Source organism: Carassius carassius, chromosome 31 (assembly GCF_963082965.1).
Source record: "Carassius carassius chromosome 31, fCarCar2.1, whole genome shotgun sequence".
Lineage (NCBI taxonomy): Eukaryota > Metazoa > Chordata > Actinopteri > Cypriniformes > Cyprinidae > Carassius > Carassius carassius.
Window position 1 is genome coordinate 14321539 of NC_081785.1, and position 27044 is coordinate 14348582.

Here is a 27044-nt window from a genome sequence, read left to right on the forward strand (position 1 = left end):
GGAATTGGTGACGTCCTTCCGATTCACTGAGGAAACTATTGATTTCCTTGCGGATAAAATTTCAGAGCATAGAGGTTTGCTTTTAACAGCATTTCCTCATTTTGCATTGCGTCCCAAACACCATTACATCGAGCATTACCCAGAACTTATACGAATGTATGGGCCTTTAAGGGATGTCTGGACAATGCGTTTTGAAGGCAAACATAAGTTCTTCAAGCAAATCATTCGTGACACAAAGAATTTCAAAAATGTCCCTCAAACTCTGGCAGTCCGACATCAAAGAATGATGGCGTACCACATGGATTCATTTTCTTTTTTCAAGCCTTCTGTGGAGATGGAAAAAGTTGCAGTTACACTGATTTCATCTTTTCCTGAGAATGTTCAGAATGTTCTTCAGAACAACTTTGGTGCTCAAAGCACTGTCCTTGTTACATCCTCAGTATGCATTGATGGCATTAAGTACTGTCCAGATGTAGTTGTTTCTGTTGGCTCCTGTTCAGGTCTACCTGATTTCAGGCAAATTGTTAAAATTGTAGTCATCAACACAGATGTGTTGTTTGTGTGCAAAGAACAGACAGCGTGGTATACCGAGCATCTGCGTTCCTATGAATTGTCCAGCCATATACCACTTATGTCAGTCATTAAGCTGTCTGATTTGAATGACTTGTTTCCACTGCCAACCTACAAAATACAAGGCAGGATATTTGTTACAATTAAACATTTCATCTTGTGCTGAATATTGTCTTGGGTCTAATGCTGAAAATTGTGGAACATGTCAAAATCATTTGTTTTCTCAAATTGATTTTTAGGCCCACATGACAATGGAGACGAGAACTGTTTTAAGAGTGATTGTGACTGACAATGATATTCGGAAGGTCACACTTCCTAGCAAACCACAAACCCTGGACTCCCTGATTGAACAGCTTGGGCAGTTTCTTGATCTTCCGTACACATTCTCTCTTCAGTATGAAGACGCTGATTTTAACGGTGCACTTGTTAACCTTACTGACATTGCAGATTTACCTGAGAAGCCCACTTTAAAGGTAATCTCTCTCGTGACATCACCTACGCCGAGCCAGGCCGACACCGTCATTATGTCTGTTACCTCTCAAGAAGAGTCACCTCTTACACGCCAGGATCCATGGCCAGAAACATTTGAAATTCCCAGCTTTTCCGTGGATGTGGAATACAGACTGCGCCAGGGAAACCTCTTGTTTATGAGAGATAAGACATACTTGCAAGTTCCCAGGGACATGAAACATGAAGTGCTTGAAAAGCTTGCTGAGGCTATGTACAAATTCAAAGCATATCCCCGTGAAGAAGATTTCAATGATGTTGCATCGGCACTTGTCAAAAAACATCCATGCCTTTTTGAACCAGGCTCCTCCACTGGATGGAACGGATGGAAAAACAGTATAAAGTTTAAAATGGGTAATTACAGGAGCAAACTATGGAGAGCTGGATGCACCGATGTTCTTGTTAATTCAATGAAAAGAGGGAGCCAAGATTCTCCAAGAAATGTCAAGAAACCCAAACGATTCGAGATCAATTTTCTTCCCAATATGCCTTCTGGTGAAAATGAAAGCAGCATGGAATCAAAACGATTAGAAATTGTGGAGGAAATGAAGAAACGACATCCAAGTTCTTCACTGATAGCACAGTACATGGACATAACTTTTTCGCTAAGAAGAAAAGAGTTGGTTGAAAAGGAGCCTACAGTAAAAGAGACTTTACAAAGATGGCCAGCACTCTTCAGGGAAAGTCAGGTAATTAAGACACATTTTATCTAGGGCATGTAAAATGTTTTAAGTCTTAATGTGCTTCTTTTGTTCTCCTTTTCGTAGATTATTGCTGAGTTCAACCGGATCACAAGCAAAAACCTCAAGCAAGAATTCTTCTCAGCCCTTGATGAACATACTTCTCGTTTTCTGGAAGTTTTCGAATCAAAGAAAGGCACCGCTGGAAAAAAGCTCTCGGAGTTTCTAATGCAAATGAAGTCTGCAGTAAGTGTTTTTTGTCAAGTTTAAAGTGATCTGTTTTCACTGTTGAGCTTGATGTTTTATGTATTATTTCTTAGAACATCACTGATGTCACTGCTCGACGGACAGCAGTTCTCCGTGGTCTTGCGGTCCTTCTTGGGGAAGACACTACAGACTTCTTCCATACATGCTTTGTAAGTATTCTTCTAATTTAATATCTGTAAAAAGTGCTACAAGAAGGATGTCCCAATTTTTGTGTCAGCATTGCGTTTATTTAAGAGATCTTATATAAAGCACATAAAAGATAGATAGAATGCAAGTAAAATATATTCTTTGTTTTCCATAACATCTGATCAAATAAATCTTAATGTGGATGAAACCATTTTCAAAGTATAAAAATCTCATATAGAATAGTGTCTTGAATTTTTCCAATTCAATTTCAATCCAACTACTCAGCCCAAAGAGGTCTGTATATATAGCCATTCTTTACCTATGTCCCGTGACAGTTTTAGCAGCATCCCTTCTCCACCCTATCGCCTCACTCTGCTGGTACAGACGGTTTAAGCAGTAACAACAAAAATGCCTTTCGATGACCAATATTTAGCGTTAAATACAATTGCAGGCAAGTCTCTGATTGTTGGAATGGCCCCTTTTTCCAAACGGAGCTTCGGTGCCAACTTCGCCTGATAATGCCCCAAATTTGTGAACGATTCCGGCGTAAAATTATTAACTGTTAGCACAGACACCTAACGTTAAGCCAGTGGGAAGGGTTGTAGGAACTGCGTCATTAAAAATGAATTTAATCCACTGGTCCCTGATAGCTGGGTCCGTTCTTAAGAGAGAAAACACATTTACATGTTGATTCTGGCAGTCAACAACAGAGCAACTCACGTGTGCACTACGTTTCTGCATCTTTCTCGACTGAATATGAGGGAGAGAGGGGGGGCGATCTTCCTGCAGCATAGGTCTGCGGTGTCCATATATGGGATATTCTGCCCCGTAATGACGTCAAGTCGGGGCAGAAATTAAAATCTCATATTTGAGTGCGCGTGCACGTTGGCTGTTTTACGAACCCAGGGGTGAACAAACGCTTCACTTTTAAATATCGGCTTCCCGGCCAGTGTATAATCGTTAGGCAATCATAATACAATACAATACAATATACTTTATTGTCCCCTTAGGGAAATTTGTCTTGGGCACAATGTGAATGCTGCAGTTTTAAATCACACAAACTAATAAGTAATAAACAGTATAAAATAAAATAATCAGTATTAACCAGAAACGCTCACGTCTTTAAGCTTATCGTTCAGGATTCTAATAGAGGCAGGCACAAAAGAGTATTTAAATCGGTTAAGTCGACATTTGGGCACTCTATATCTTCTGCCCGATGGCAGAAGAACATACTCAGAATAAAGAATGTGGGAGGGATCCGCCAGTATTCTGTGTGCCCCTCGATACACAGACTGCACATATAATGTTTGAAGCGATGGATGGTCTTTCCATTCCACAATTTTCATGGCAGTTTTGATAATGTACGAAAGTCTGTTTTTTAACTGTACAGAGAGGTTACCGTACCAGGCTTGGATCCCATACCTGATTAGGCTCTCCAGCACAGCCTGGTAAAAAAACATTTATTTATGTCATAATTTTTTTACTTGCACCATAGTCTCCTCAGGAAGTAAAGTCTTTGTTGGAGTTTAGTACATAATCAACATGAACCTGCCATGTGAGTGTGTTGTTGATGTAGATGCCAAGATACTTATATGAACACACCTGTTTAATTTGAGTATCATGGATAACAACAGGACTATGTTCACTCAATGTATATGTTAACATACATTGATTCTCGTGGAAAAGTGAAAATTACAGGTTATGACTCCTTTAAACATTTAAAGGAGAACTTCGGTCAATTTTAACATTGAGCTCTTTTTTTATCAATTTGGAGTGCTGTCAGTACAGAGAACAACGACAAAAATCGGTGTTGCCTACACCGTGTTATCCTCTTTTTAATATTTGCACCCTGTTGACTTCAATAGGGCAATAGTTAAACCTGCTTTTAGCCTCTTAACATCCTTGATGTGTCATTACAAGTGCACAGCCAATGAGAGTGATTCCTTCAGAGTGAACACGGGTGAATCTGACTGCAGTAGATGTGAAAGATATAGATAAAAATGATTTGATTTAAGCCAGCGCAAATACATCCTGTTTTCGGTTGAAGTCCAAAGTAGTCGATTGTCGAGTTCACGCGCATAGGTTTAGTTACCTATGATCACGCGCGCGAACTCGGCAATCGATTACTATGGACTTCAACCGAAAACAGGATGTAAACAGGTATGTGCGCTGGCTTAAATAAAATCATTTTTATCTATATCTTTCACATCTACTGCAGTCAGATTCACTCGTGTTCACTCTGAAGGAATCACTCACATGACCTGTGCACTTGTAATGACACATCAAGGATGTAAAGAGGCTAAAACCAGGTTTAACAATTGCCCCATTGAAGTCAACAGGGTGCAAATTTTAAAAAGAGGATAACACGGTGTAGGCAATACCGATTTTTGTCGTTGTTCTCTGTATTGACAGCACTCCAAATTGACAAAAAAATGAGCTCAATGTTAAAATTGACCGGAGTTCTCCTTTAAAAGGATAGGGAAAGGATCTCATTTTGTTACAAACCTGTATACATTTTTGTTCTGATGAACACAAAGGAAAATATTTTGAGGAATGTTTGAAACCAAACCGAACATGGGATGGATGTATATGTTTTACTAAAGACATTGCTATTAAATGTTTCAATGATTCGTTTGCTGAAAAGATCCAAATTATCATTGACAATTCCCACTGAAGCCCTGTTACAAATTTACTTGTTACTTAACAGCACCTTAAGCAGTTTAAATTTTTAAAAGGAACATGCACTTGTTTGCGTTTGGAATATAAGAATGTACTTTAATATTGCTTTTCTGTCTTTCTTAGGACATTGATATTGTTGCACCTCAAGTATCAATAGGAATTCTCACTGTGGTGCCAGAGGACAGCCCCATGTCTCCACAAGGTTTGCCATTGGAGGTCACTGACACAGCAATAATTTTGGAGAGTGTAATAGCAATGGATGGACTTGAGAATGTTCCACATGCCATGTGTTTTGTTTTTGGGCTGATCTATGCTTTAAATATGGAGTACCCTTCACAGCTTAAAAACACTTTTGAGTTCATTCAAAGGGTTTTTCTTTCCCTGGGGCACAAATCTCTCAAGCCAAAACTGCAATCACTAAAAAACCTACTGTTTTAATGTATTTGTTTGTTTCTGATGGCAGAAACAAGACCATGTTACTGTAGGTCTGTTGTTGCATTTTTTATTTTATTTTTTTATTTTTATTTTTTAATCAGTCACCTTCTAACCTGGATACAAAACCAAAACTCCAGTCACTAAAAGCTTTGTAGTCAAGAATTTGTTCAATATGTTTTTAATAGCAGAAACAAGATTGTGTTAGGTCTATTGTTGCCTTTTGGGTGTTGTATCCAGATTCATGGGTGACTGATTAAAAATCTCAATACCTGCAACTTAACCTTGATGTTTTTATCCGTTTTTGTTTTATGCTTCTGATGGCAGAAAAAGACCAAGTTATTGTAGGTCTGTTGTTGCACTTTAGGCGTTTTATCCCGGTTGATGGATGACAGATAAAACAAATGTTTTATTTAAAATCTTTAGTGTTTGCAGAAACAAGAATTTGTTACTGGATGTCTATTGCAATATTTTTTTTTTTTTAGTCCTCCAACTTGGGTATGAATCCTATAAAAAAAACTGTAATTGCTGCATAAATTGGATGTTTTGTTCAAGGTGTGTTGTTTGTTTCTGATGGCAGAAACAAGACCGTGTTGCAGTAGGTCTGTTGTTGCATTTTTTGGTATAGGTTTAGTCAGACACCTAACAACCTGGATGCAAAACCAAAACTTTATTTAGTCAAGATGTGTTTGTTAGTAATAACAAAGATTTAGTCTTGTCTGTTATTGGATTTTGGGTGTTTTATCCAGGTTGATGAGTGACTGATCAAAACAAATCCAACTAAAAAAACATCTGTTGTTTTAATCAGATTTGAGCTGATTGCAGAAACAAGACTGTTGTCTTGTTTTTAAACTTTGGATGTATAATTTTGTCATCCTGGATACAAATCCTAAAAAGCAAAACTGTAATTGTTGCAATTCTGACGTAATTTGTGAGTTTTATTTAATCAATTGTCCGCCTGGATACAAAACCCAAAACTGCAGTAACGAAACTTGTTTTTTATATGTTTGTAATGGCAGAAACAAGACTGTCTTAGGTCTATATTTGCATTTTGGGTGTTGTATGCAGATTGATGGGTGACAAATCCCTATACCCACAACAAAAATGTCTGTTTTAATCAGTTATAATGTTTTATTGTAGGGTTGATTAATTGGTTGTTTTAATCACACACCATCAACCATTTTTGCTTTAAAAATGCTTTAAAGAAACAACTTTTGTACACTGTTACAATAAAATGAATGTTTTGACAACATAGTTCATTTTTTGCTTTACTCGTTTTTGTTAGTTTAGCTTACTTAAAAATGTGAGGCAATCGGTTTCCTTAAATTTACTAGTAAAGTGAACACTAATAATAAGTTACCTCAACTAATGCTTTTGAGTCACCAGTACTTAATTGTACTCGATGATTAAGTTTGGTCTACAAATACTATTTAGTTTTGTCAACTTAAAATGAATACTATACTATACTTAATGAATAAGTTTAATTTACAAATACTATTTAGTTTTACCAACTCAAAAGTAATGCATTACTTTACTTATAAATTTAAGGCAATCGGTTTCCTCACTTTTTTAAGTTAACTCAACTCGTTACATTTTACAGTGTGTGAGTTTGTGTGTGTGTGTGTGTGTGTGTGTGTGTGTGTGTGTGTGTGTGTTAGCAACAGTGTCTGTTCCATTGGTGTTCAAAGAACCAATGGTCTATTACTAGGATATAGTAGTTATTTCTTTCTTTCTTTCTTTCTTTCTTTCTTTCTTTTTTGTCTTAATACTTTAAGTAGAAAGTGTGTGAACTGGGGGCCATGGATTGAAAATGTAGAAAATATTTTTGAAAAAATGTTTAGGGATGTCAAAGTTAACACAATGAGCAGACTGAACCCACTGAATAATACTAATACTAGTAATATTATATAAAACATATGAGATTAATTTGTTAAATTGAAGTAGAGACACACACACACACACACACACACACACATACAGGTGCATCTCAATAAATTAGAATTTCATGGAAAAGTTCATTTATTTCAGTAATTCAACTCAAATTGTGAAACTCGTGAATTAAGTAAATTCAATGCACACAGACTAAAGTAATTAAAGTCTTTGGTTCTTTTAATTATAATGATTTTGGCTCACATTTAACAAAAAACCACCAATTCACTATCTCCAGGAATTAGAATATGGTGACATGCCAATCAGCTAATCAACTCAAAACACCTGCAAAGGTTTCCTGAGCCTTCAAAATGGTCTCTTAGTTTGGTTCAATAGGCTACAAAATCATGGGAAAGACTGCTGATCTGACAGTTGTCCAGAAGACAATCATTGACACCCTTCACAAGGAGGGTCAGCCACAAACATTCATTGCCAAAGAAGCTGGCTGTTCACAGAGTGCTGTATTTAAGCATGTTAACAGAAAGTTGAGTGGAAAGAAAAAGTGTGGAAGAAAAAGATGCACAACCAACTGAGAGAACCACAGCCTTATAAGGATTCTCAAGCAAAATCGATTCAAGAATTTGAGTGAATTTCACAAGGAATGGACTGAGGCTGGGGTCAAGGCATCAAGAGACACACACACAGACGTGTCAAGGAATTTGACTACAGTTGTAGCATTCCTCTTGTTAAGCCACTCGTGAACCACAGACAACATCAGATGAGTCTTACCTGGGCTAAGAAAAAGTGGTCCAAAATCCTCTTTTCAGATGAGAGCAAGTTTTGTATTTCATTTAGAAACCAAGGTCCTAGAGTCTGGAGGAAGGGTGGAGAAGCTCATAGCCCAAGTTGCTTGAAGTCCAGTGTTAAGTTTTCACAGTCTGTGATGATTTGGGGTGCAATGTCAACTGCTGGTGTTGGTCCATTGTGTTTTTTGAAAACCAAAGTCACTGCACCTGTTTTCCAAGAAATTTTGGAGCACTTAATGCTTCCTTCTGCTGACCAAGTTTTTGAAGATGCTTTTTTAATTTTTCCAGCAGGATTTGGCACCTGCCCACACTATCAAAAGCACCAGAAGTTGGTTAAATGACCATGGTTATTATAGTGTTAGTGGAGGGGCAGTGCTCTGTGGCTCCACTGTGTCATCCGTGTCATGATTTTAGCCCTGTCCAAAAAATCCTGAACACGAAAATGCTGAAAAACTGTTTAATTTTAATTATTTGTTAATTTGGTCAAATAGATCGCTTAATCCTTACTGTTTTGATCAGCCACACCATGTTTGATAATTGTACTACAAATACATCTGTTTACATACTTCTATTTGTATATGTATATATATGTATATATATATATATATATATATATATATATATATATATATATGATATCAACGAGGCAGCGCTTGAGTCTGGCTCTAATGTTTCACAATCATATACAAACAATATCCGTCTGTTTGATTGCGCCAGAATTTATAGCCACCCCACTGATTGTTTCTGCCGGACAGGATGGCTGTAAATTGCAGAGCGTTTGGTAAATGCAGGCAGTTAGAAGTGTACAAGTATTTATTTCATGGCTGCTGATTGAAACATAATTCCAACATGGCCTTCTGAAAATGACAGCATTCCCAAAGTCCCCCATTTTAATTTGGAGGAGATACTAATTAGGGAGAGCATTTTAGGACTTTTTTATGTGATCTCTCCAACGGAGCCCCAAATAATTAAAATGTCAGTGGAAATAAATATGCATAAGCAGCTCGTAATTTCAGAAATATCATCCTACGTCGTTCATGGCTTGTGGGAAAAGAAGCTCCCTCACGTTATTTATGCTTTTTCGGGGAAGTTTATAAAGCATTTCACAGAAGTTAACCATCTAAAACGATTAAAATTAATTGAACGGCTAAGCATGAACTGTGAACCTCATTATTTAAATCTGAATGTTAGAGGTATTACAACTTGCTTATAACCTTCAGTAATAAAAATTGTTTTATTGTTACGTTGTAAAAAAAAATAATAAATGAATAAATAAAAACACCTTTTTTGAAGTTGGAAAATAATTGTGTTGGTTTTGCAAGAAAATACAGTCAAAATACAATAAAAATTATTTAGAATTATGACACTTACTAAGTGAAAATTGTTTCTACACCATTTTTTCAGTGCACTAATTATTATAAATGATTCTTATGAAGATCAAGAAACTCTGATCCATCAATCAGATATTGCTAGTAAATTTCACAAATAATGACAGAAATGGCAAGCAATATTAAATCAATATGATTTTTTTTTTAAAGTAGAAACACTAAAATACTTTTTTTTTCTTGTAAAACACTTTGTCTTATTTACAACATTGAAAAATCATTTATAGGTTATTTTATTTTATTTATTTATTTTTTACAGTGACTATAAATACTATATTTATGATATATGTATAATAATTAAATGTGTGTGTATATATTATTTTTGGTCATATGTAATAATTTTAAAATAGGTTAAATCTAAAAAGGTATTTATAAAAGCCACAATGTATAGCTACACTAAAGCAACACATAATCAAGGCAAGTCACAGAAGCTGATGAATGATTTCAATCAAAAGGCTGTGTGCTCATATGCCATAAATACACTATAGTAATCAGAGCCTGTACAAAAGATAGACACATATTTAATCTCAGACAATTCCACCATAGGACTACAGGCATCACACACAATGGTTGTGCTGATATGAAGCTACCACTGAGAAAAACAAAACAAAACAACAACAACAAAAGTGTGCCTCTGATACAAGATTTTATATTGTCACAGTTGCTCTGCCTTTTTGCTATGAGAGGTATTTGGGGCGGCTTGGGCTTCCTACACTGGACCTGTAAAAGGCCTTTGAGGTTCCGTGTTAATTGTTTAATGTAAACCAAATTTTGTACTACAAGCAAAGTAGGCAGACATGCTGGTGCTCAGGTCAACCCAGCACACAGATATGAACGATTGCAATAAAATATTAATGGGATATGCAAATCAGCCATGGAAATCACCACCAGTTTGGCTGAGGGAGTAAGACAGGTCTGCGAAATAAAAGGCATAGAAGATAAGAGTGATGTTACATACATGAAACACTGAATAACTGGCTTCTATATCAGTCCAGTTCTCACAAACAACACAAAAAACAGGGTGCCAGTGCAACCTGGCCCGCATAAAGAAAGAGGAAGAGATGAGTTCTGACCTTGTCAACTAATGTCCAGCATATATTCGGTTACCAGCCCTGCCACTCTCAGCTCTTTCCCAGTACAGGAGTATAAAGATATTGAGAAAGGTACAGAGATGAAACATAAGTGCATTATAGTGCCAACAATAATTTTTAAATGACAGTGATATGGGTCAGTCACAAGCAAAAGTTTTTACAACAGAAAGGGTATAAAAAACAACAACAACAACAAAAAAAAACCTCTAGTTTGAGGTTAGAAATGTGAATTTTGTATTCAAGATGGATTCATATGGTTTTGAAAAATGGTACAGCATTTTCAAGAAAAGTCCAATTTCAAGTAAAAAATAAAAAAGTAACAAATAACTAAATAAAATGCTGTGTAACCATTAAGTGTAAAGAATTGACATATTTTTCTGTGTTTACATCTTACTCATTATTTTCCAAAAAGTTTAAATATATACATTATTATTATTATTATTATTATTATTATTTTTGTTATTATTATTTAGAACAGGTGTATTCAAGTTATTTTATCTATAAACTGCATTTTAGCATATTTTTTTAAATACATTTTGTGACGACCGGGGACCCAGTGAAACGCAGGAGACGAGAGATCCAATAGCAGTAGGGTTTTAATGGGTAATCCAAAGAGAAATCAAACAAGCAGGGGTCAAACCATAAATCCATCCGACAAAGAAACAAACAGGAAAGGAACAGGAACGGGAACAGGAACGGGAACAGGAACTCGGAAGACGAGGAAACTGGGTAACAGAAGGAAAGGACTCCATGAAGACAAACAGGAAAAGACTGGTAAATATAGGGAGGATAATGACTAACAAGTGAAGACACCTGAGTGCAATTAACAGGAGTGCAATTACTGTGATGAAGGGACAAGGCTTTGTGGGAATTGTAGTGCCTACGGTGAGGTGCCTATGGGGAAGTAAGACCACTAGTGGAGACTCAGGGAAACAGAGACCAGACAGCGTGACATTACCCCCTCCTCCACGGAGGAGCTACCAGATGCTCCACCCGAACCCAAGAAGAGACCAAGGAACACAGAGAACAGGAGGGAGGTGGAGCGGCGGAGGACCAGGGGGAAGGACGGAGGGCATGGTAAAATGGAGAAACAGAGACAAGAAGTGCAAAACAAAAACAAGGAGCACAGGAGGGAGGTGGACCGGCGGAGGATCAGGGGGAGGGACGGAGGGCCAGGTCCATAGAGGGAAACAGAGAGAAACACAAAGACAAGGAACCCAGGAGGGAGATGGACCGGCGGAGGATCAGGGGGGGGGCAGAAGGCCAGGTCCATAGATGGAAACAGAGAGAAGAGAAGCAAAAACAAAAAAACAAAAACCTAACAACAACAAAACACAAGTCCAGGAAGGACATAACGTTCAGTCCCCAGGGCCGAACCAACAGGAAAGGAATCCAGAGAGGAGCAAGGTGGAATTGGAGTCCTGCGGTCGAGACAGAAGCCCACCAGGGCGGCGCAGAAGACCACCACATCCGAGCGGTCGAGACATAAGCCCACCAGGGCGGCGCAGAAGACCACCACATCCGTGCGGTCGAGACAGAAGCCCACCCGGGCGGCACAGAAGACCACCGCATCCGTGCGGTCGAGACAGAAGCCCACCAGGGTGGCGCAGAAGACCACCACATCCGTGCGGTCGAGACAGGAGCCCACCCGGGTGGCGCAGAAGACCACCACAGTGGGATCGATGACACAGGAGAGCAAGTCTGGTTAGGCAAGTCTGAAACAAAGAACATGAACAAGTTAAGGGTGGCCTCCGTGGCCACGACAGGATCAGTCGAGCGCTCAGAGAGTTCGGCTGAGACGTGACAAGGCTCTGGAAGGTCAGCCGAGATGAGGAGAGGCTCTAGTAGTTCAGCAGAGACGTGGAGAGGCTCTGGTAGTTCAGCAGAGGCGTGGAGAGGCTCTGGTAGTTCAGCAGAGGCGTGGAGAGGCTCTGGTAGTTCAGCAGAGACGTGGGGAGGCTCTGGTAATTCCGTGGTGTTTAGACTGGATTCAAGAAGATCAATGCTGACTTGACTCTGCTCATGAAGATCATTGGTGGCCTGACTCTGCTCATTAAGACCATTGGTGACTTGCATTTGTTCATGAAGATCAATGGTGACTTGCCTTTGTCCATGAATATCACCGGTGACTTGACTTGACTCCGGAGTGTCAACAGTAACTTGCCCTGACTCTGGAAGGTCAACGGTGACTTGACTTGACTCTGGAAGGTCAATGGGAACCTGACTCGACTCTGGAGGTTCAACGGGAACCTGACTCGACTCTGGAGGGTCAACGAGAACCTGACTCGACTCTGGAGGGTCAACGGGAACCTGACTCAACTCTGGAAGGTCAACGGGAACCTGACTCGACTCTGGAGGGTCAACGGGAACCTGACTCGACCCTGGAGGGTCAACAAAACCTGACTCGACTCTGGAGGGTCAACTGTGGCTGTCATCCTGTGCAGAGGCGCTGGACAAACAGCCATCTTGTGCCATGACTCTGGACCGGCAGCCATCTTGGGCCTTGGCGCTGGGCCGGCTGCCATTTTATGCTGTGCCGCTGGGCCGGTGGCCATCTTGTGCAGTGGCGCTGGGCTGGCGGTCCTCCTGTCTGTAGACCCTGGTCTAGAATCGGCCATCCCACCGGGAGAGACAGGTGTGGCTGGGGTATTCCACGGAGACCGATGTTGTAAATAAAAAACTAACTCCCAGAAATTATAGGCGTCCAACTGCTCCATTTCAAGTCTAGGAACCGGGTCATCCAGTCTGGTGTTGAACATAACCTTTAGGGCCGCATCATTATATCACAAACCATCCGCTAGGGTGCAGAACATTTGTGCTATAGCACCCACCTCAATCCACTTTTGGCGGAGAGTGGTCAATTTGACATATCTTGCCCTTCGTTCCATCATACTGGCTGGGGATGGGTATGAAGTCCCACACCGCTTGATCTCGACATGATGGAGTCCTTCTGTGACGATCGGGGACCCAGTAAATGCAGGAGACGAGAGATCCAATAGCAGTAGGGTTTTAATGGGTAATCCAAAGAGAAATCAAACAAGCAGGGGTCAAACCATAAATCCATCCGACAAAGAAACAAACAGGAAAGGAACAGGAACGGGAAAAGGAACGGAAACAGGAACTCGAAAGACGGGGAACTCGGAAGACGAGGAAACTGAGTAACGGAAGGAAAGGACTCCATGAAGACAAACAGGAAAAGACTGTTAAATATAGGGAGGATAATGACTAACAAGTGAAGACACCTGAGTGCAATTAACAGGAGTGCAATTACTGTGACGAAGGGACAAGGCTTTGTGGGAATTGTAGTGCCTATGGTGAGGTGCCTATGGGGAAGTGAGACCACTAGTCGAGACTCAGGGAAACAGAGACCAGACAGCGTGACACATTTATACAGTGACCCAAGTCACTGACCAATATACAAATGTGTACACCTCTTTCGTAACATCATAACATCAATAAAAGGTGCTAGTAGCTGTGGTCCTGTAGGGCCTCAACACACCTGCCTGGAAGTTTCTAGTTTGCCTAGTAAAACCTTGATTAGCTGGTTCAGGTGTATATTAGGGTTGGAGCTCAACTCTGCAGGACACTAGCCAAGAACAGAGTTTGGTGACCGCTGCTTTAAGCAGTCACAAATTGAGATTCTAAGATCATTAAGAACATTCACTTAAATGTGCAAAATCAGCATTATATCCATGACGTACATCAAATAGATGAAAAGTCTCTCTATTCTAAGTAGCACAGTTATCTTCCTCTCATTCAGCCTCTGTCCTCTGAGTTCTGAGGAATAGTCTATGCAGGCACGGGGCCCAACGGCACTTTCATTTCCAGGAACAGGGCTGGAGACGGGCATATCTGCTGTTGCCAGGAGCAACATTTGGTTCACTTAGAGAGCCCAGTGCCTCCTGCTTTCTCTCCATTTCAGATAAAGCCACTCAGCTAGATTTCCCCTCAGAGATATGGGCAGCCACAACTTGGCCTTCAGAGAAGCAATGCATCAGCCAACAATGAGCAGCTACAGATATGACCAGACAACACACGTCACGATTTAGACACAATGGAAAATTGGCTGACAGTAAGACAGATCAGAATCCAGGTTAAAGCACAGTGTGCCAAATGTGCATGTATGCAGAAATGGTCTTCCATGCCAAGTTGGTGATCGCGATTAGGTTTTCAGCGTTTTTTTAAACATCAGCATTCTGCTTAACTGATATTGAGAGGCAGCATCATGACAAAATAAATTATATGTTAAGGAGTTATAATTTAATGTGATGAGAGAGCCAGAAATCTAATAAAACCAGATCCCAGTGCCATTTTTAATGAATCTTGTCAAAACTAATTAAAAATAAGCCAAACTCAAGCCCTACTCAACTAATCTGTTTAACAAATCATTAAAATCATTGAAAGCTGCTCTTGACTCTTGAATCAGTCTTAATGATTCCCTGAATCAGTCAGAAAAGTACTTGTCTTACCCACTGAATCGGTCTAATGATTCAAAGACTCAACCACAGTGTGTTTTTTTTTCTTCTTCTTCTTTTTACTTACCAGGTCTTACCAATTGAAATGACTCTCGGAAATCTATCATAATCATTTATTTTGTCATTGGAATTTTTATTCAATGTTCTTGTTTATTATATTTACTATGCAGTTTGAATTTGTATGGGGCCATCTCAAACATAACCCAATTATAAATCAGACAGAACATAACAAAAATGAGCATAACAGTCCCTCTTCAACAGTTGACTTAAATCTTTCTGTCTCTATTCGAGCCTGATTCTATGTAGGCCAGCTAAGAAACACTCCCTGTGATGCTGAGTGTAAAATTATACCTAAGTGTTCAGAGTGAAGGCTTTTTCCTCTCTTTCTGCTAACATGATGTGTTAAGCATGGTAGTGTGAGGAGAGATAAAGCACTTCCCTGTTCATTTTCATGTGCTGCCTTAAGTAGATCTCTGGGGAAGCTTCAGGCCTCAGAGGAGTTCGCAGGTATGAGATTCCTCTGCTTCACACACATCCAAACGTGCCTCAGTTCTTTACATGTCACATTACATGCTTATCCCCTCTCAATAAAAGACAAATATATAGCACAGGGAACACAGTTTTTTTTCAAGAATATTCCATCATTACCATCAACAGTTGTGGACTCAAATTTAGAAAAAATAAATAAACACAACAGTAAAATATTATTTTATATCCTTCCAATGTAGGGAGAGATTTGTGATGCAAATCCTTGAATGTGCAGCGCTTTCTCGATAGGAGTCGTGATGTTCGGCGCCTCTTCACATCTTTAGTCTTATATCAGGTGCATCACCACATCCCGGGCTAAATACGCCATTAGCGCTGATCAGTGGGTAAAATAATCCAGGTTATAAATATGAAGCTAGGTGAGAGTGACTTTGGGCTAATGTTATATGAATAAGACATGGCCTATATTTTTGTCCTAGGCATAGACATGGTTTATGGGACATAGCCCACATTGTGAAATCTAATCAAAGGCACAGTCACAGAACCCTGCATTCATAGGAGCTCCAACCTGCTCTGACTTACAGCCACGGAACTACGGTGAGACTCCAGCAGCGTGCGGGGAAAAGAAAAAGAAAAATGACACCATATGTACAAGGAAATAGCATTTTAAAAGACCACCCTCATGCTGCACAACAAAGACTAACACTCTGCAATTAGTCTAATTCATGTAAAACAATGGGCCGCATGGCCACTTATCAAATTGATTGTTCTCCCTATCGAACGGGGAGTGCAGTAGGCCTGGCCTTGTAAAGGGCGACTAATTTCGGGAGATGATTGGAGTTGTCACGTTGCTGCGGGCCAATTACCTCCTGACTCTGGTCACGGACGGAAAACGAGATAATTAGCATGCGTTTAAGAGGCGCACTTACCGCCTATATTATAATTAGCTGTGTGTTGCCATAATATGGAAAGTGAGAGTGGACATCTCCAGAACTTTAAAGATTCGGAGCAGGGTTTGAGGGACAAAAGTCCATCCCCTCTGATCGTAATGAGTTTTTTTTTAGCCCATCTCAAGCTGAGTCCTATAAACTGTCTTCCTCTGTAGCCGTCACAAATCCATCATTAATCCTTTAAATTAATTTATTCTAGCACGCTCCTCTCAAACTTTAGCCCTCGTGAATTCACATTAGTTCAGAAACCACAAGCCACTATAAAGAATGGTGAAGCACTTCCATGTCTGTGCCGCTCATATAGTCACCTATAAGGTAATAGGAAGGAGGCAAGTTTAAATTATAAATAAATAAAACGAAGGTGGCATTTGCTGGAAAGTGCGTGTCCTGCGGGATGTGAGGAACTCTTGTTTCTTGTGCGGATGACCCTTGAGAGAGGATTCGCCTGATGCCTTTATCCTCCACATTCTCTTAATTGCCATTTTACACTTTTAATTAATTCCATTTGACACCATTCAGACTCCTCATATACATGTTAATTGCAATAGGAGAAATGGTTGGAGGCAGAGGGGTAGTGTAGTTTTTGTTACTGCATTGCTCTCTTCCTCTCATCTGAGCCTAAATGTTTTGAGTAGGAATTAAATGATTGACTGAAGGATTTAGCCCATAACTAGTAGCTAAAATAAATGTGATTGGCTGATGCTACAATGCTACTGTGTATTCTCACTTTAAGGTATGCTCATCATCAGGGTAACATATGTTCTGTCCAGCAAACTGACAGAAGGCTTTCTAGGAGAGCTGCTGTTTAGAGAGCAAATGACTAATAAAGAGAGTTTTTTACAGTCTTCTGAAGGCTGGTTCAAGCTCCTAACCCCAATACGGTACTTCAGATATTTTCAGTTGGCTGATGGATTTAAAATGGTACAGAACACAGATGTCATTTTCATACTGCCCAAAATTCATCAACAGGGTGAAATCACTGATCCACAAAAACCTCCTGCTGGAAGTTTCTGTTTGTTGAGCAGCGTGAACTAACTTTTTCTAGGGATTTGATCTTAAATTGTAAATAAACAGAATTAAATTAATTTGGTTGAATTTTTTTTTCTATCTCAGTTTATTTATTTATTTATTTGTTTTAATGCAAATCATGCGACTATTCTGAATATTGCCCTCTTTAAGCTTGTGAAATTATTATTTTTATTATTTTTAATCAGTATCTTTTCTTCAAAAGATTCTAAAACTTTTACATTTGGACAACCCTAATCTTGAATAATTGATTACATTTTTTTATAACATTGTCAGTAATGTTTTTGTTTTTTAAAAGTTACAGAGATTTTTATAATTTTTATCTCTTTTATAATTCAATTAAATTCTATTCTGTTTTAGAACAATCTCCATTGTTCTATGCTGCTTTATTCCAAATCTATTTATGCTATTTCTTTATTAGATCTATTCTATGCTATGCAGCTATCATTTTATTAAGATTTCAAAATAGCTAGTCGTTTATAGCTTACTTTGTTTTGCTCTATTCTGTTCTATTCAACTCCATCCTGTTTTACTCCATGCTCTCCTATTATTATGATATATTAAGATTTAACTATAACTGCCAAATGATTTCATTTTCTTGTTTTCAGCAGCCTCATCCACTTTGAATATAGAAATTAAGTTTATTAAATAACTTGCAGCACTAATTAACTGCCTCTACATGTAAATGATGACAGCCTCATTATCACTTATTACACTGACTACACTGATGACAGAGTCTTTTAGGAAAAGACTAGTTTGTAAACACACAAAAGCAAGCTTCAGTAAATCTGGCTTAATACTGTTAAACAGTATCACAAACACCGCACACTTACTCTCTGATCTTTCTGTAAACACTGCATTATTTCCCACCTTACATTTTACATTTCTTTTTAATGTGAACACGCTGCACTCGTCTACAGAATGCATTAGCTGACAGCTCATTCAGCGCTGCTGTAGTACAGCGGTTCCAAATGACAGGCCGACGTGTCTTGGCAGAGGTGAGATTTAAAAAGGGAACGATTGAGAGACAACGAGATGGAGGAGATGGCGAGTGGAGGCTGACAGGAGAGGCAGGAGCCAGTGCACTTGGAGGAGCTGTCTAACAAGGTGCTGAGCACAGAAACCCAAGGGAGTCTCTGCTCTCTTACCCCTCAAGATTAGACGCCGGCAGTCAAGCATGAGATGGGAACAATGCAAAGGGGCGCTGGGGAGAGGGAGGTCCCCAAAAACAAGTCAGTCCGCATGTCACTCTCTCTCCCTCTCTCTGTGGGATCTCATTTCTAAACTTCTTCTTACAGTATGTCAGGACAAATTGCTCAAGCTTCAAATCGTATTCTTTGGATCCTGAAAATGCAATAGAGATATATGGCAGGAGACGGAGGGAGGGAGAGAGAGGCAAATAAAGACACGCAATAACACAGAACAAGAACAGGACCACAAAAAACATAAATGCAAACCAAATTATATGCTGAGAAAAAGTATGACTATCAAGCAAAAACACTGCACGGCAATAAAAGCAAATTGTATATCATATATACCATAATTGCACTAAATTTTGTCTTTATTATATCAAACAATATAATAAAGCACGTGTATTTGTCAATATCCAGACCTGCACCTTTTTTTCTTCTTCTTTTTTTTATTTTTTTTACATATTTACCTTTTTAGGCAGAAATGTGCATTGTGTTTACAAAAAGAAAAGAAAAACTGGTTCGTTCCTAATGCTTGACTCAACCAAAGGCTTTAAAGTGGCTCAAGACATTTCAATCTCTTCCCACTGACACCAGCTGATGAAATCCAGATGGCTACTTTGGTCTGACCGCTCAGCCATCACTGGTATTTGCACCACTGGCCACATGCACACACTCTAGCTACCACCGCCATAGGTCATCTCATGTGGCTGGGGGAAAAAAATTGTCTTGTGGTCACCTATATGCTACCGGTGACAACTGTAAGACATTGTGCTTTTTTGGTTTTGCAAGTGAATCATTGCCCTTTAGTGACAGGAGCTTGTGTAAGCTGACTGTTCAGTTTGAGAGTGCTGTTTTGATAGAGAGGTGGGATTTTATCTCTGTCTTACTCTTTTTGTCTGACCTTACTTTCCCTGTGATCACGCTTTCCTTCAAAGCCATTAGGGTCCGATTTCGCTCACCTTATATAGGAAGACGCTGCCCTTGAAGAATACATGGAGTCCTTAAGCCAATGTAGACTCACCAACTAGAGTGCTTTAAAAGGATGCAGAGGGGCTGTCTGCACAATACACACACTTGCAATTCAACATAGTTCCATTTATTCAGGCTTCAGGCTTCATTTTTGAAGAAGTAAATAATGTGGCTTTATTTTATACAAAGTTAAGTTACAGATAGTTTATCATATAAAGAGATTTTATTAATTCAGAAGTTTTATATAGGGGCTTACATATTCTTATATTCAGAAGTATAGAACCCAAGTCATGTGTACCACTTTAATGTGAATTTTATGGTTCTTGAGATATTTTTAAAGATAATATTTTAATTAAATGTATTTTTTTCTTTAAACTGAAAAAATACAACAGATAAAAAAAGGTAAATAACAGTGTACTGTAGGTGTAAATATAAAATAAAACAATATAATAATTCATTATTATAGACAATTTAAGTTTATTTTATAAATGTATTTAAAAAATTAAAATAAGAAGTACATATAATTATAATAAAGTAAAACTGATTAATTTCTGTGTTAACCAAGCCTTACCTTACTGACTAATATGACCATATAATTTATGCTAAAAATATAAAGCAAATTAACCAAAAGAAGAAATTTGTATGTGAATATATATAGAAACTTTTATTTTATTTCATTGAATTCAATTTAATTTAATAATACTTTTATAAAAAAATATTAAAATATTAATTACATTTATAACAAAATAATGTGAGCATATAAAGTATATTATTTTATTTAATTTAATAATATATGTATTTAAAAAAGTAAATGTAATAATAGATTAAAGTTAAAATGATTAATTTCTGGGTGAACGATTTCTTTGAATATGTACAGTAGATCTTGCATAGAGCCTAGATATTTGCAGAGTAATTTTTATTGATATACAAAATACAAGGGGGAAAATACTACACCTTTAACCACTCTGCTAATTAGCTCGGAGCTGCTAATGTGGTTATAAGTTAAGGAAATACTTTTGCTGGTTTATGGTTCATCCAGTTGTGTGGCTTGTAATGAAGCTGGTGGAGGCTTGTGTTAGATAAGCTTTAACCTCACAGACCTTTGCCCTATCTTGCCAAATCTTCCTTTGTTAGTTGGCTACACACACAACACGCTACAGCTCTGTGAACTGCCACTTTTAAATGAGATTAATAGAAAACTCACTTGCCATGCCACGTCCTTCAGGGTTAACTTGTATATTTTCTACACAACACTACCCTGGCCCCATATCTGAACTCGCTGTCCCTGTTCTCGGTATGCTTCACCATTCAGTATGCTTCAGCAGTACGTGCGGACGCATCCCGGGCCCCAGGGATCATACTAGGCCCTTCCTCGGGGGGTAAGAGACTTCCCTAATTATCTCAGAGATTACAAACATAGACAAAGGCCGAGGGAGATCTCCTGTTGCGCAGCATGGATGCACTGGCAACACGGATTTGAGTACACATGCATGGCTAATGCCGACCATAGGAAAACTAGCTCATTGGCATTCATTACTTTAAACCAGATCCGTGCACCCAGAAAACTGGCTGTAAATTGGCTTCAGGTCTGAGGGAGGGAGACGAATACCATGCCATACCCATAATCCACAGCTCAAGTGGCACAACCCACACATCTCCCCCGTACTACATGGGCCACAGAAACCGATCTCTCTTCTACATCAATATATTGAGCACCGAGGAGAAACTGGGAGATCAGCAGAATGGGGCGAAATAATAGAATATTCATCCCTCTAATCCATATTCAATTCTTCTGTCTCTCCCCTTTCCGCCTCTCATTTCCCTCCCTCTCTCCTCACCATGCATATGAGGTTTGGCTGTCTATCTCATTTAAATGAGTCTTCTGATGCTCCTTTCCTCCCTCTTCCTACGTAAAACACGCATGCTTTCTTTGAGATTAAATTATTTTATAATTTTACCTGTATACTATCTTAAAGCTTCAGCTTATAACAAGTAGAAAACAATCGACCCAGCAATAAGACAAACACTGCAAAAATATTACAGTAATTACTGAAGGCCAGCTGAGGTCATTTTCACTACAGCTGATATTGGCCGCTGCTGAGATTGTATGAAACAAGAGAGAGCAGGTCCGTGGTGTGATATGAGAGTCTAGAAAGTAGCACAGGTTTTAGTTACCCAGATGAGTGGTCAGAGTTTCCATGGGCAATGGTGAACATCAGGATATATTGGACCACTGAATGCTTTGACTGACCAATCAAAATTAAATGGGTGGTTCATTGATTTCACTTTTTTAACTTAGTTAATGTGTAATGTTGCTGTTTGAGCATAAACAATATCTGCAAAGTTACGAAGCTGAAAGTTCAATGCAAACGGAGATATCTTTACAATTCTGGCAATTTAATGCCTACAAAAACAGCTGGTAGGGACTACAACGAGTTACTTCCCGGGTTCGTGCCATCACAAACCCAGATAAATGGGTTTTTATGGGTTTGCCCTCAGGGAAAATTCTGTCTTCTAATTATTCTAATGGATTCACAAGTTTCAAAATCAATGTTCTAAAGGAGTGGTTCTTAATAATGTTCCACATGTCCCCCTGCTCTGCACACGCTCTCTCTCTCTCGCTCTCAGCTCAGCTACAGCAATTAACGGTTACAATTATACATTTATTTTCACTTAGCTATGAGAAGCATGGAAAACATGGAAGCGCGTTCAGCTGCCATACTGTATTAAAGCTTTAATCAGGATAAAACCGTATATTAAAAGCTAACATATGCAGTTGCATTTACAAATAACAGGGTATCTAAAAGTATGAGACAACAACAAATAAAAAACATAGGCCTACCATTAAAAGCCGCGCTTGCACAAGATCTGCACGATACTCTCCAATAATATCATCTGCTTCTCAATCAGGCTCAAACTGATGATATTAACGACGCCGTTGTTTACAATACAACCGGAGCACATGCGCTGAGGTGAGGGGTGGGACATTTAGACGCGCTAGGGTTAGCACACTGGGTTAGCTAACCAATCAGAGCCCATCGCCTATTTCTGAGGAAGGGACTTCATAAAATAAGGAAATGATCAGCCCTTTTCTCAGAGAAGGGAGAGAAGGTTTGGAATAAAGGTAAAAAAAAAAAAAAATAAAATAAAAAATAAAAATACAATTAAAAAAAATAAAAATAAAAACCCGAAGTATTAACACATGTTAGACTGCACCCCATAAACACAACCAAGCCTAGAAAAAACCCACTGAACCACCCCTTTAAGTATTCCAGAGAGCTGTGTAATAAATTCTGGTAATATAAGGTATCATAAACTGCCAATGAACAATACTGGATTTATTAATCAAGGTTCATTCTTTTTAAACATATAGTAAGATCTTTTTTTTTTTTTTTTACATTTCAGGTTAGAAACATAATGAAGAAACATGAATTAACATATAAACTAGTAAATTTTTAAATTAGCATTAACTTAATTTACCAAAGTTTACTGTTTGGTGTCAGAAAGATGTTTTAATGTTTTTAAAAGAAGTTTCTTATGCTCACGCATTTATTTAATAAAAAATACAGTAAAATCTGTTTGTGATGAGTGGGGCGGGGCCGAGAGCCGTGGGAACGGAGCGAGGCCAGTGGAGTAATTGGAAATGAGCAATACATGCACCACTCACCGGTCTGGAGTCCCACGGAGGAGCTCCGGAAGGATAAAAGGAGGAGGAACGACAGTGAAGGACGAGAGAGGACCAGGCCTGGATTTTATTTTGTGTTTTGGTTCTGTTTGTGCACTACAGTCATCTGCGAGGGGCTGCCATGCTCTTTTGTGTTTATTTTATTATTAAAGTTTTATTTAAATGTTCGCCAGTTCCCGCCTTCTTCTTAACATCCTAAGAACATTAGGTTGTTACACTGTAATATTATTAAATAATATTACAATTTGAAATAACTTTTTATAATTTGAATAATTATTTAAATGTCAAAACTAAATTTTTAGCAGCCATTACATCAGTCTTCAGTAAGCATTCTAATATCCTTTCTGAATAAAAGTATACATTTCTTTAAAAAATAATAATAATAATAATAAATCTTACTGACTTTTGAATGGTAGTGTAAATTAATAAATGCTGTTAGAATTCACTGTAAGTTTGTGATACCTAATGTATTAACTAATATAAAAAAACAAACATTCTTGTAAACTGTTACTTTACTTCTATTGTAACAGACACCCCAGGCTCCAACACCAACCAATCACAGCGCTCTCCCTCACCTGAGTACTTATCACTCCCACCTGCTCCTCATCCACCGGCAATCATCACTCCCCATATAAACCACACACGCACCCAGTCAGCATCCGGTCTCGTTTGGAACAAGGTGTAACCTGCATGCTTACTCTAAGGACTAACCTATCTCTCTGCTTACCTCTCTCCAGCGATCTCCAGTATCTCCAAGTACGTGTGTGTGTCCACTACCTCCAGCATCTTGTGTTCTCCACCAACGAAAAGAGCATCCGTTCATCACAACTACCTCCAGCACCATTGCCTCACTGTGCACTACCTGCTCCTCTGCTTGTGCTACAATAAACCATGTTCTCCTGTTATTACAGCCTCCTGTCCTTGCTTACCGTAACATCTATAGACTATTGAGCAATTAGTTTCATCACACATATAATTTTATATGGCAAAATGCTTCATTGACTTGTCAATAGTCTTGTACTCTGGCCCATGTCCATGTTGTCCTGTTCACACCAAGAATGAGACAGCAACTAATCAACATGCTCCCCCGCCTCTACTTTCTCATTCTCAGTAGGTAACATCCCCCCACCACTCCTGGTCTCCATCTATCTATCCGAATAACTATTCCTCTATCATCTTCAGATTACAGGATAAATGAATGGAGCCATTACTGCTGTGTGCTAACAGGTCCTTCAAGTGCACAGTGACAAATATGGATACATTTCAGGACCACTGAAGCCACGGAGGAATAATTTTGTAGATTTCATCAAGAGTTCTAATTATGTTCCTGTCAAGTCCAGAACGCAGCAATCCATAACTGAGAAAAGCACTCTTAGATGATCTACCATACGGGTGTAATTTATGCCCTGCAGAAAAAGATGTGGAGCCTTTTGTGAATCAGCATGCTCAACACCTCCTGACTAACAAGAGATGGAGGAAAAGTGGAGGAAGTTGAGTGAGTGATTGGAGGAATGGGGGGCTACTTTGTGGCCGCATTAAAGGGGTTTAATCTATTAAAGCACTTTTTTCCCCCTCAAAAATATTTCCTGTAACAACGGATTTGTCTTCCCTGAGGGACTTTGAGAAGTATTCAGCTCTTCAGTCAAGAAGTCAACAACAGGAGGATGGATCTGACAGGCCAATGGAGCTATAGTCATTACATCTGCTTTTGTCAGTGCAATGAAAAACTGAAGAGACAAAAGCAAGCACAAAAGGTTGACAAAAATGGAGGAAGTGGAGGAAAATGTAGAGGAAAAAAGGGTGAGAGAGCATTGAGGAGAGAGGGAGGGCACAGGACTCCTCAAGGTCTCTCCAGTTGCCCAGCTACACCCTAATGAGATCTACCTTGATTAATGGTGTCAATTCCATAAAAGAAATAATAATAATAATAAAAAAAAGGGGGGGTTAGGGGTTAGGGGGGGTTAGGGGGGGGGGGGGGGGGGGGTTAGTAATGACAAATAGGCATTTTTTGAAGCAAGAAACCTTGACAAACAATATAAGCACACTTTGGGAGAAAAAAAAGTAAAAAATGCAACAAAAGTGTGTAATATGATTTTACATACTGTAATAATAAAAGCTTCGTAATCATCGGGAAGAAGGAGGCGGGTACCGGCGGACAATCAAATGAAACTTTAATAATCAAAAATAAACACAAATAAAAACCAAAACATAAAATAAAGCCCAGGCCTGGTCCTCTCTCGACTGCTTCTGTCTCTCCTGGCGTTTTATACTCTCTCCGCGCCAATTACTGAAACAAGAAACAGGTGTTGATAGTTTTTGCCCAAACCACTCACTTACCGCTAGTCTCCTGATTCTCTCTCCCGCTGCAGACTTCGCTAAACCACGCCCCCCCTGCCACACACACATTGTTAAATACAATGTTTATTGGGGTAGTGGGGGTTTCAAAATATGGCACACATGCTAGGAGCACTTTGAGTGTGTCAGATCTTAGTTTAACCTCCTCCATGACATTGCTGGAGTCTTTCTCCTCCCACAAACAGCCCATTCAGATGGGAAGAGAGGAGAGGCTTGTTCTGATATTCTAAACTGAACTAAGAACTGAATTTATGGTTCTAACATTTCTTGAGAAAATAGTGATATTTAATAAAGGGAGGTAAGTATGCTTTCTCTCTCTTTTTTTTTTTTTTTTTTTTTTTTACTTAAAGTCCCCATAAACACACACACACAGACTGCTCTCTGTGAGTTCAGCTGTTTCATTACTGGTTTCATTGGCTAGCGGGCAGCGCTCATCCAGTACAATGAACCTCTCCATGTTTGGTTAAAAGGAGAAATAGCATTAGATTTGAGAAGGAGCTGTAACAATGTCAGTCAAAGAGAAACGACAAGACCATGTTCATAAGTAAAGGAAAACAATATCAAGTGATTGTAATATTATGAATGTATACGACTTCACAACTGTGTATGTGTGCGTGTGTTAAACTATTTTTATATATATAATAGTCAAAACAAGTTGTGTGAGTGCTGAATTTCTTTGAACTGCAATTCAGAACATTCCACATCCTTTTATTTTAATTGAAAATCCAATGCAGAATCATGCATGTCGTGGTCAATTCAATTCAAATTCACACTCACGAAATTAATGATAATAATCCCACTCATTTTAAATTTAGAATTTTGCACACCTCTGGTGTTTGCAAAACCTCCTGTGTAAACCAGATGCAGACAGTGAGGTTCTGTATTGCGGTCATCCTCTGTCTCCTCTTCAGTGACAGGATCCCTATATCTCCTTCCCCTCCCCTCCCCCTCCTTTCTTCTGCTCTCACCTCTTTCTCTGCTCTCGGCTCAGTCAAGCACAACTAAGCCAGCGTGGAGGCACAATGAGGCCATTTACAGTAATCATTTCTTTTCACACTTGCTGATGCTCTTAAAGGGTGCAAGGGATCGTAAACTACCTCTAACTCAACTCAACATGTCAATATCCCGTCCAATTAAAGGTGATGACCACAGTGGCAAACGCAAAGGCTGAGCCTGGTCAGTTAGAATAAACTAACCAATCACTGTGCATTTCCTTAACCATCTGGGAATTTATGACCTGTCTGACTTAATAATGTGAGGCAGTTTAAACTATTCATTCATTCATTGATTGCAATCCAGTAAGTGGAATAAATTTAGAGATACTACCTCTTCCAAAATGCATTTTAGCATACATTCGATTGTGTGCAGTGATTTTATAAGAAATTAATAAAGCACTTGGTATCGCTTTGATACAGTGGCCAAAGACCCTGATGGGAAGAAGCACTTAGGCACATTGAGGTCAGCACAGGTAGCAAGTGCAAAGCCCCACTCAT

The 27044-nt window shown here is 39.0% G+C and overlaps 1 protein-coding gene across 1 annotated transcript; it reads left to right on the forward strand.

Moving 5' to 3' along the window:
* Window positions 1-801: 801 nt before the first annotated feature.
* Window positions 802-26722, forward strand: LOC132111921 (sterile alpha motif domain-containing protein 3-like). Its single transcript, XM_059519537.1, has 5 exons — window positions 802-1766; window positions 1845-2003; window positions 2078-2173; window positions 4953-5075; window positions 26543-26722. The coding sequence occupies exons 1-5, from the start codon at window positions 816-818 to the stop codon at window positions 26720-26722; spliced, it is 1509 nt and encodes a 502-aa protein (XP_059375520.1). The 5' UTR covers window positions 802-815.
* Window positions 26723-27044: the final 322 nt, after the last annotated feature.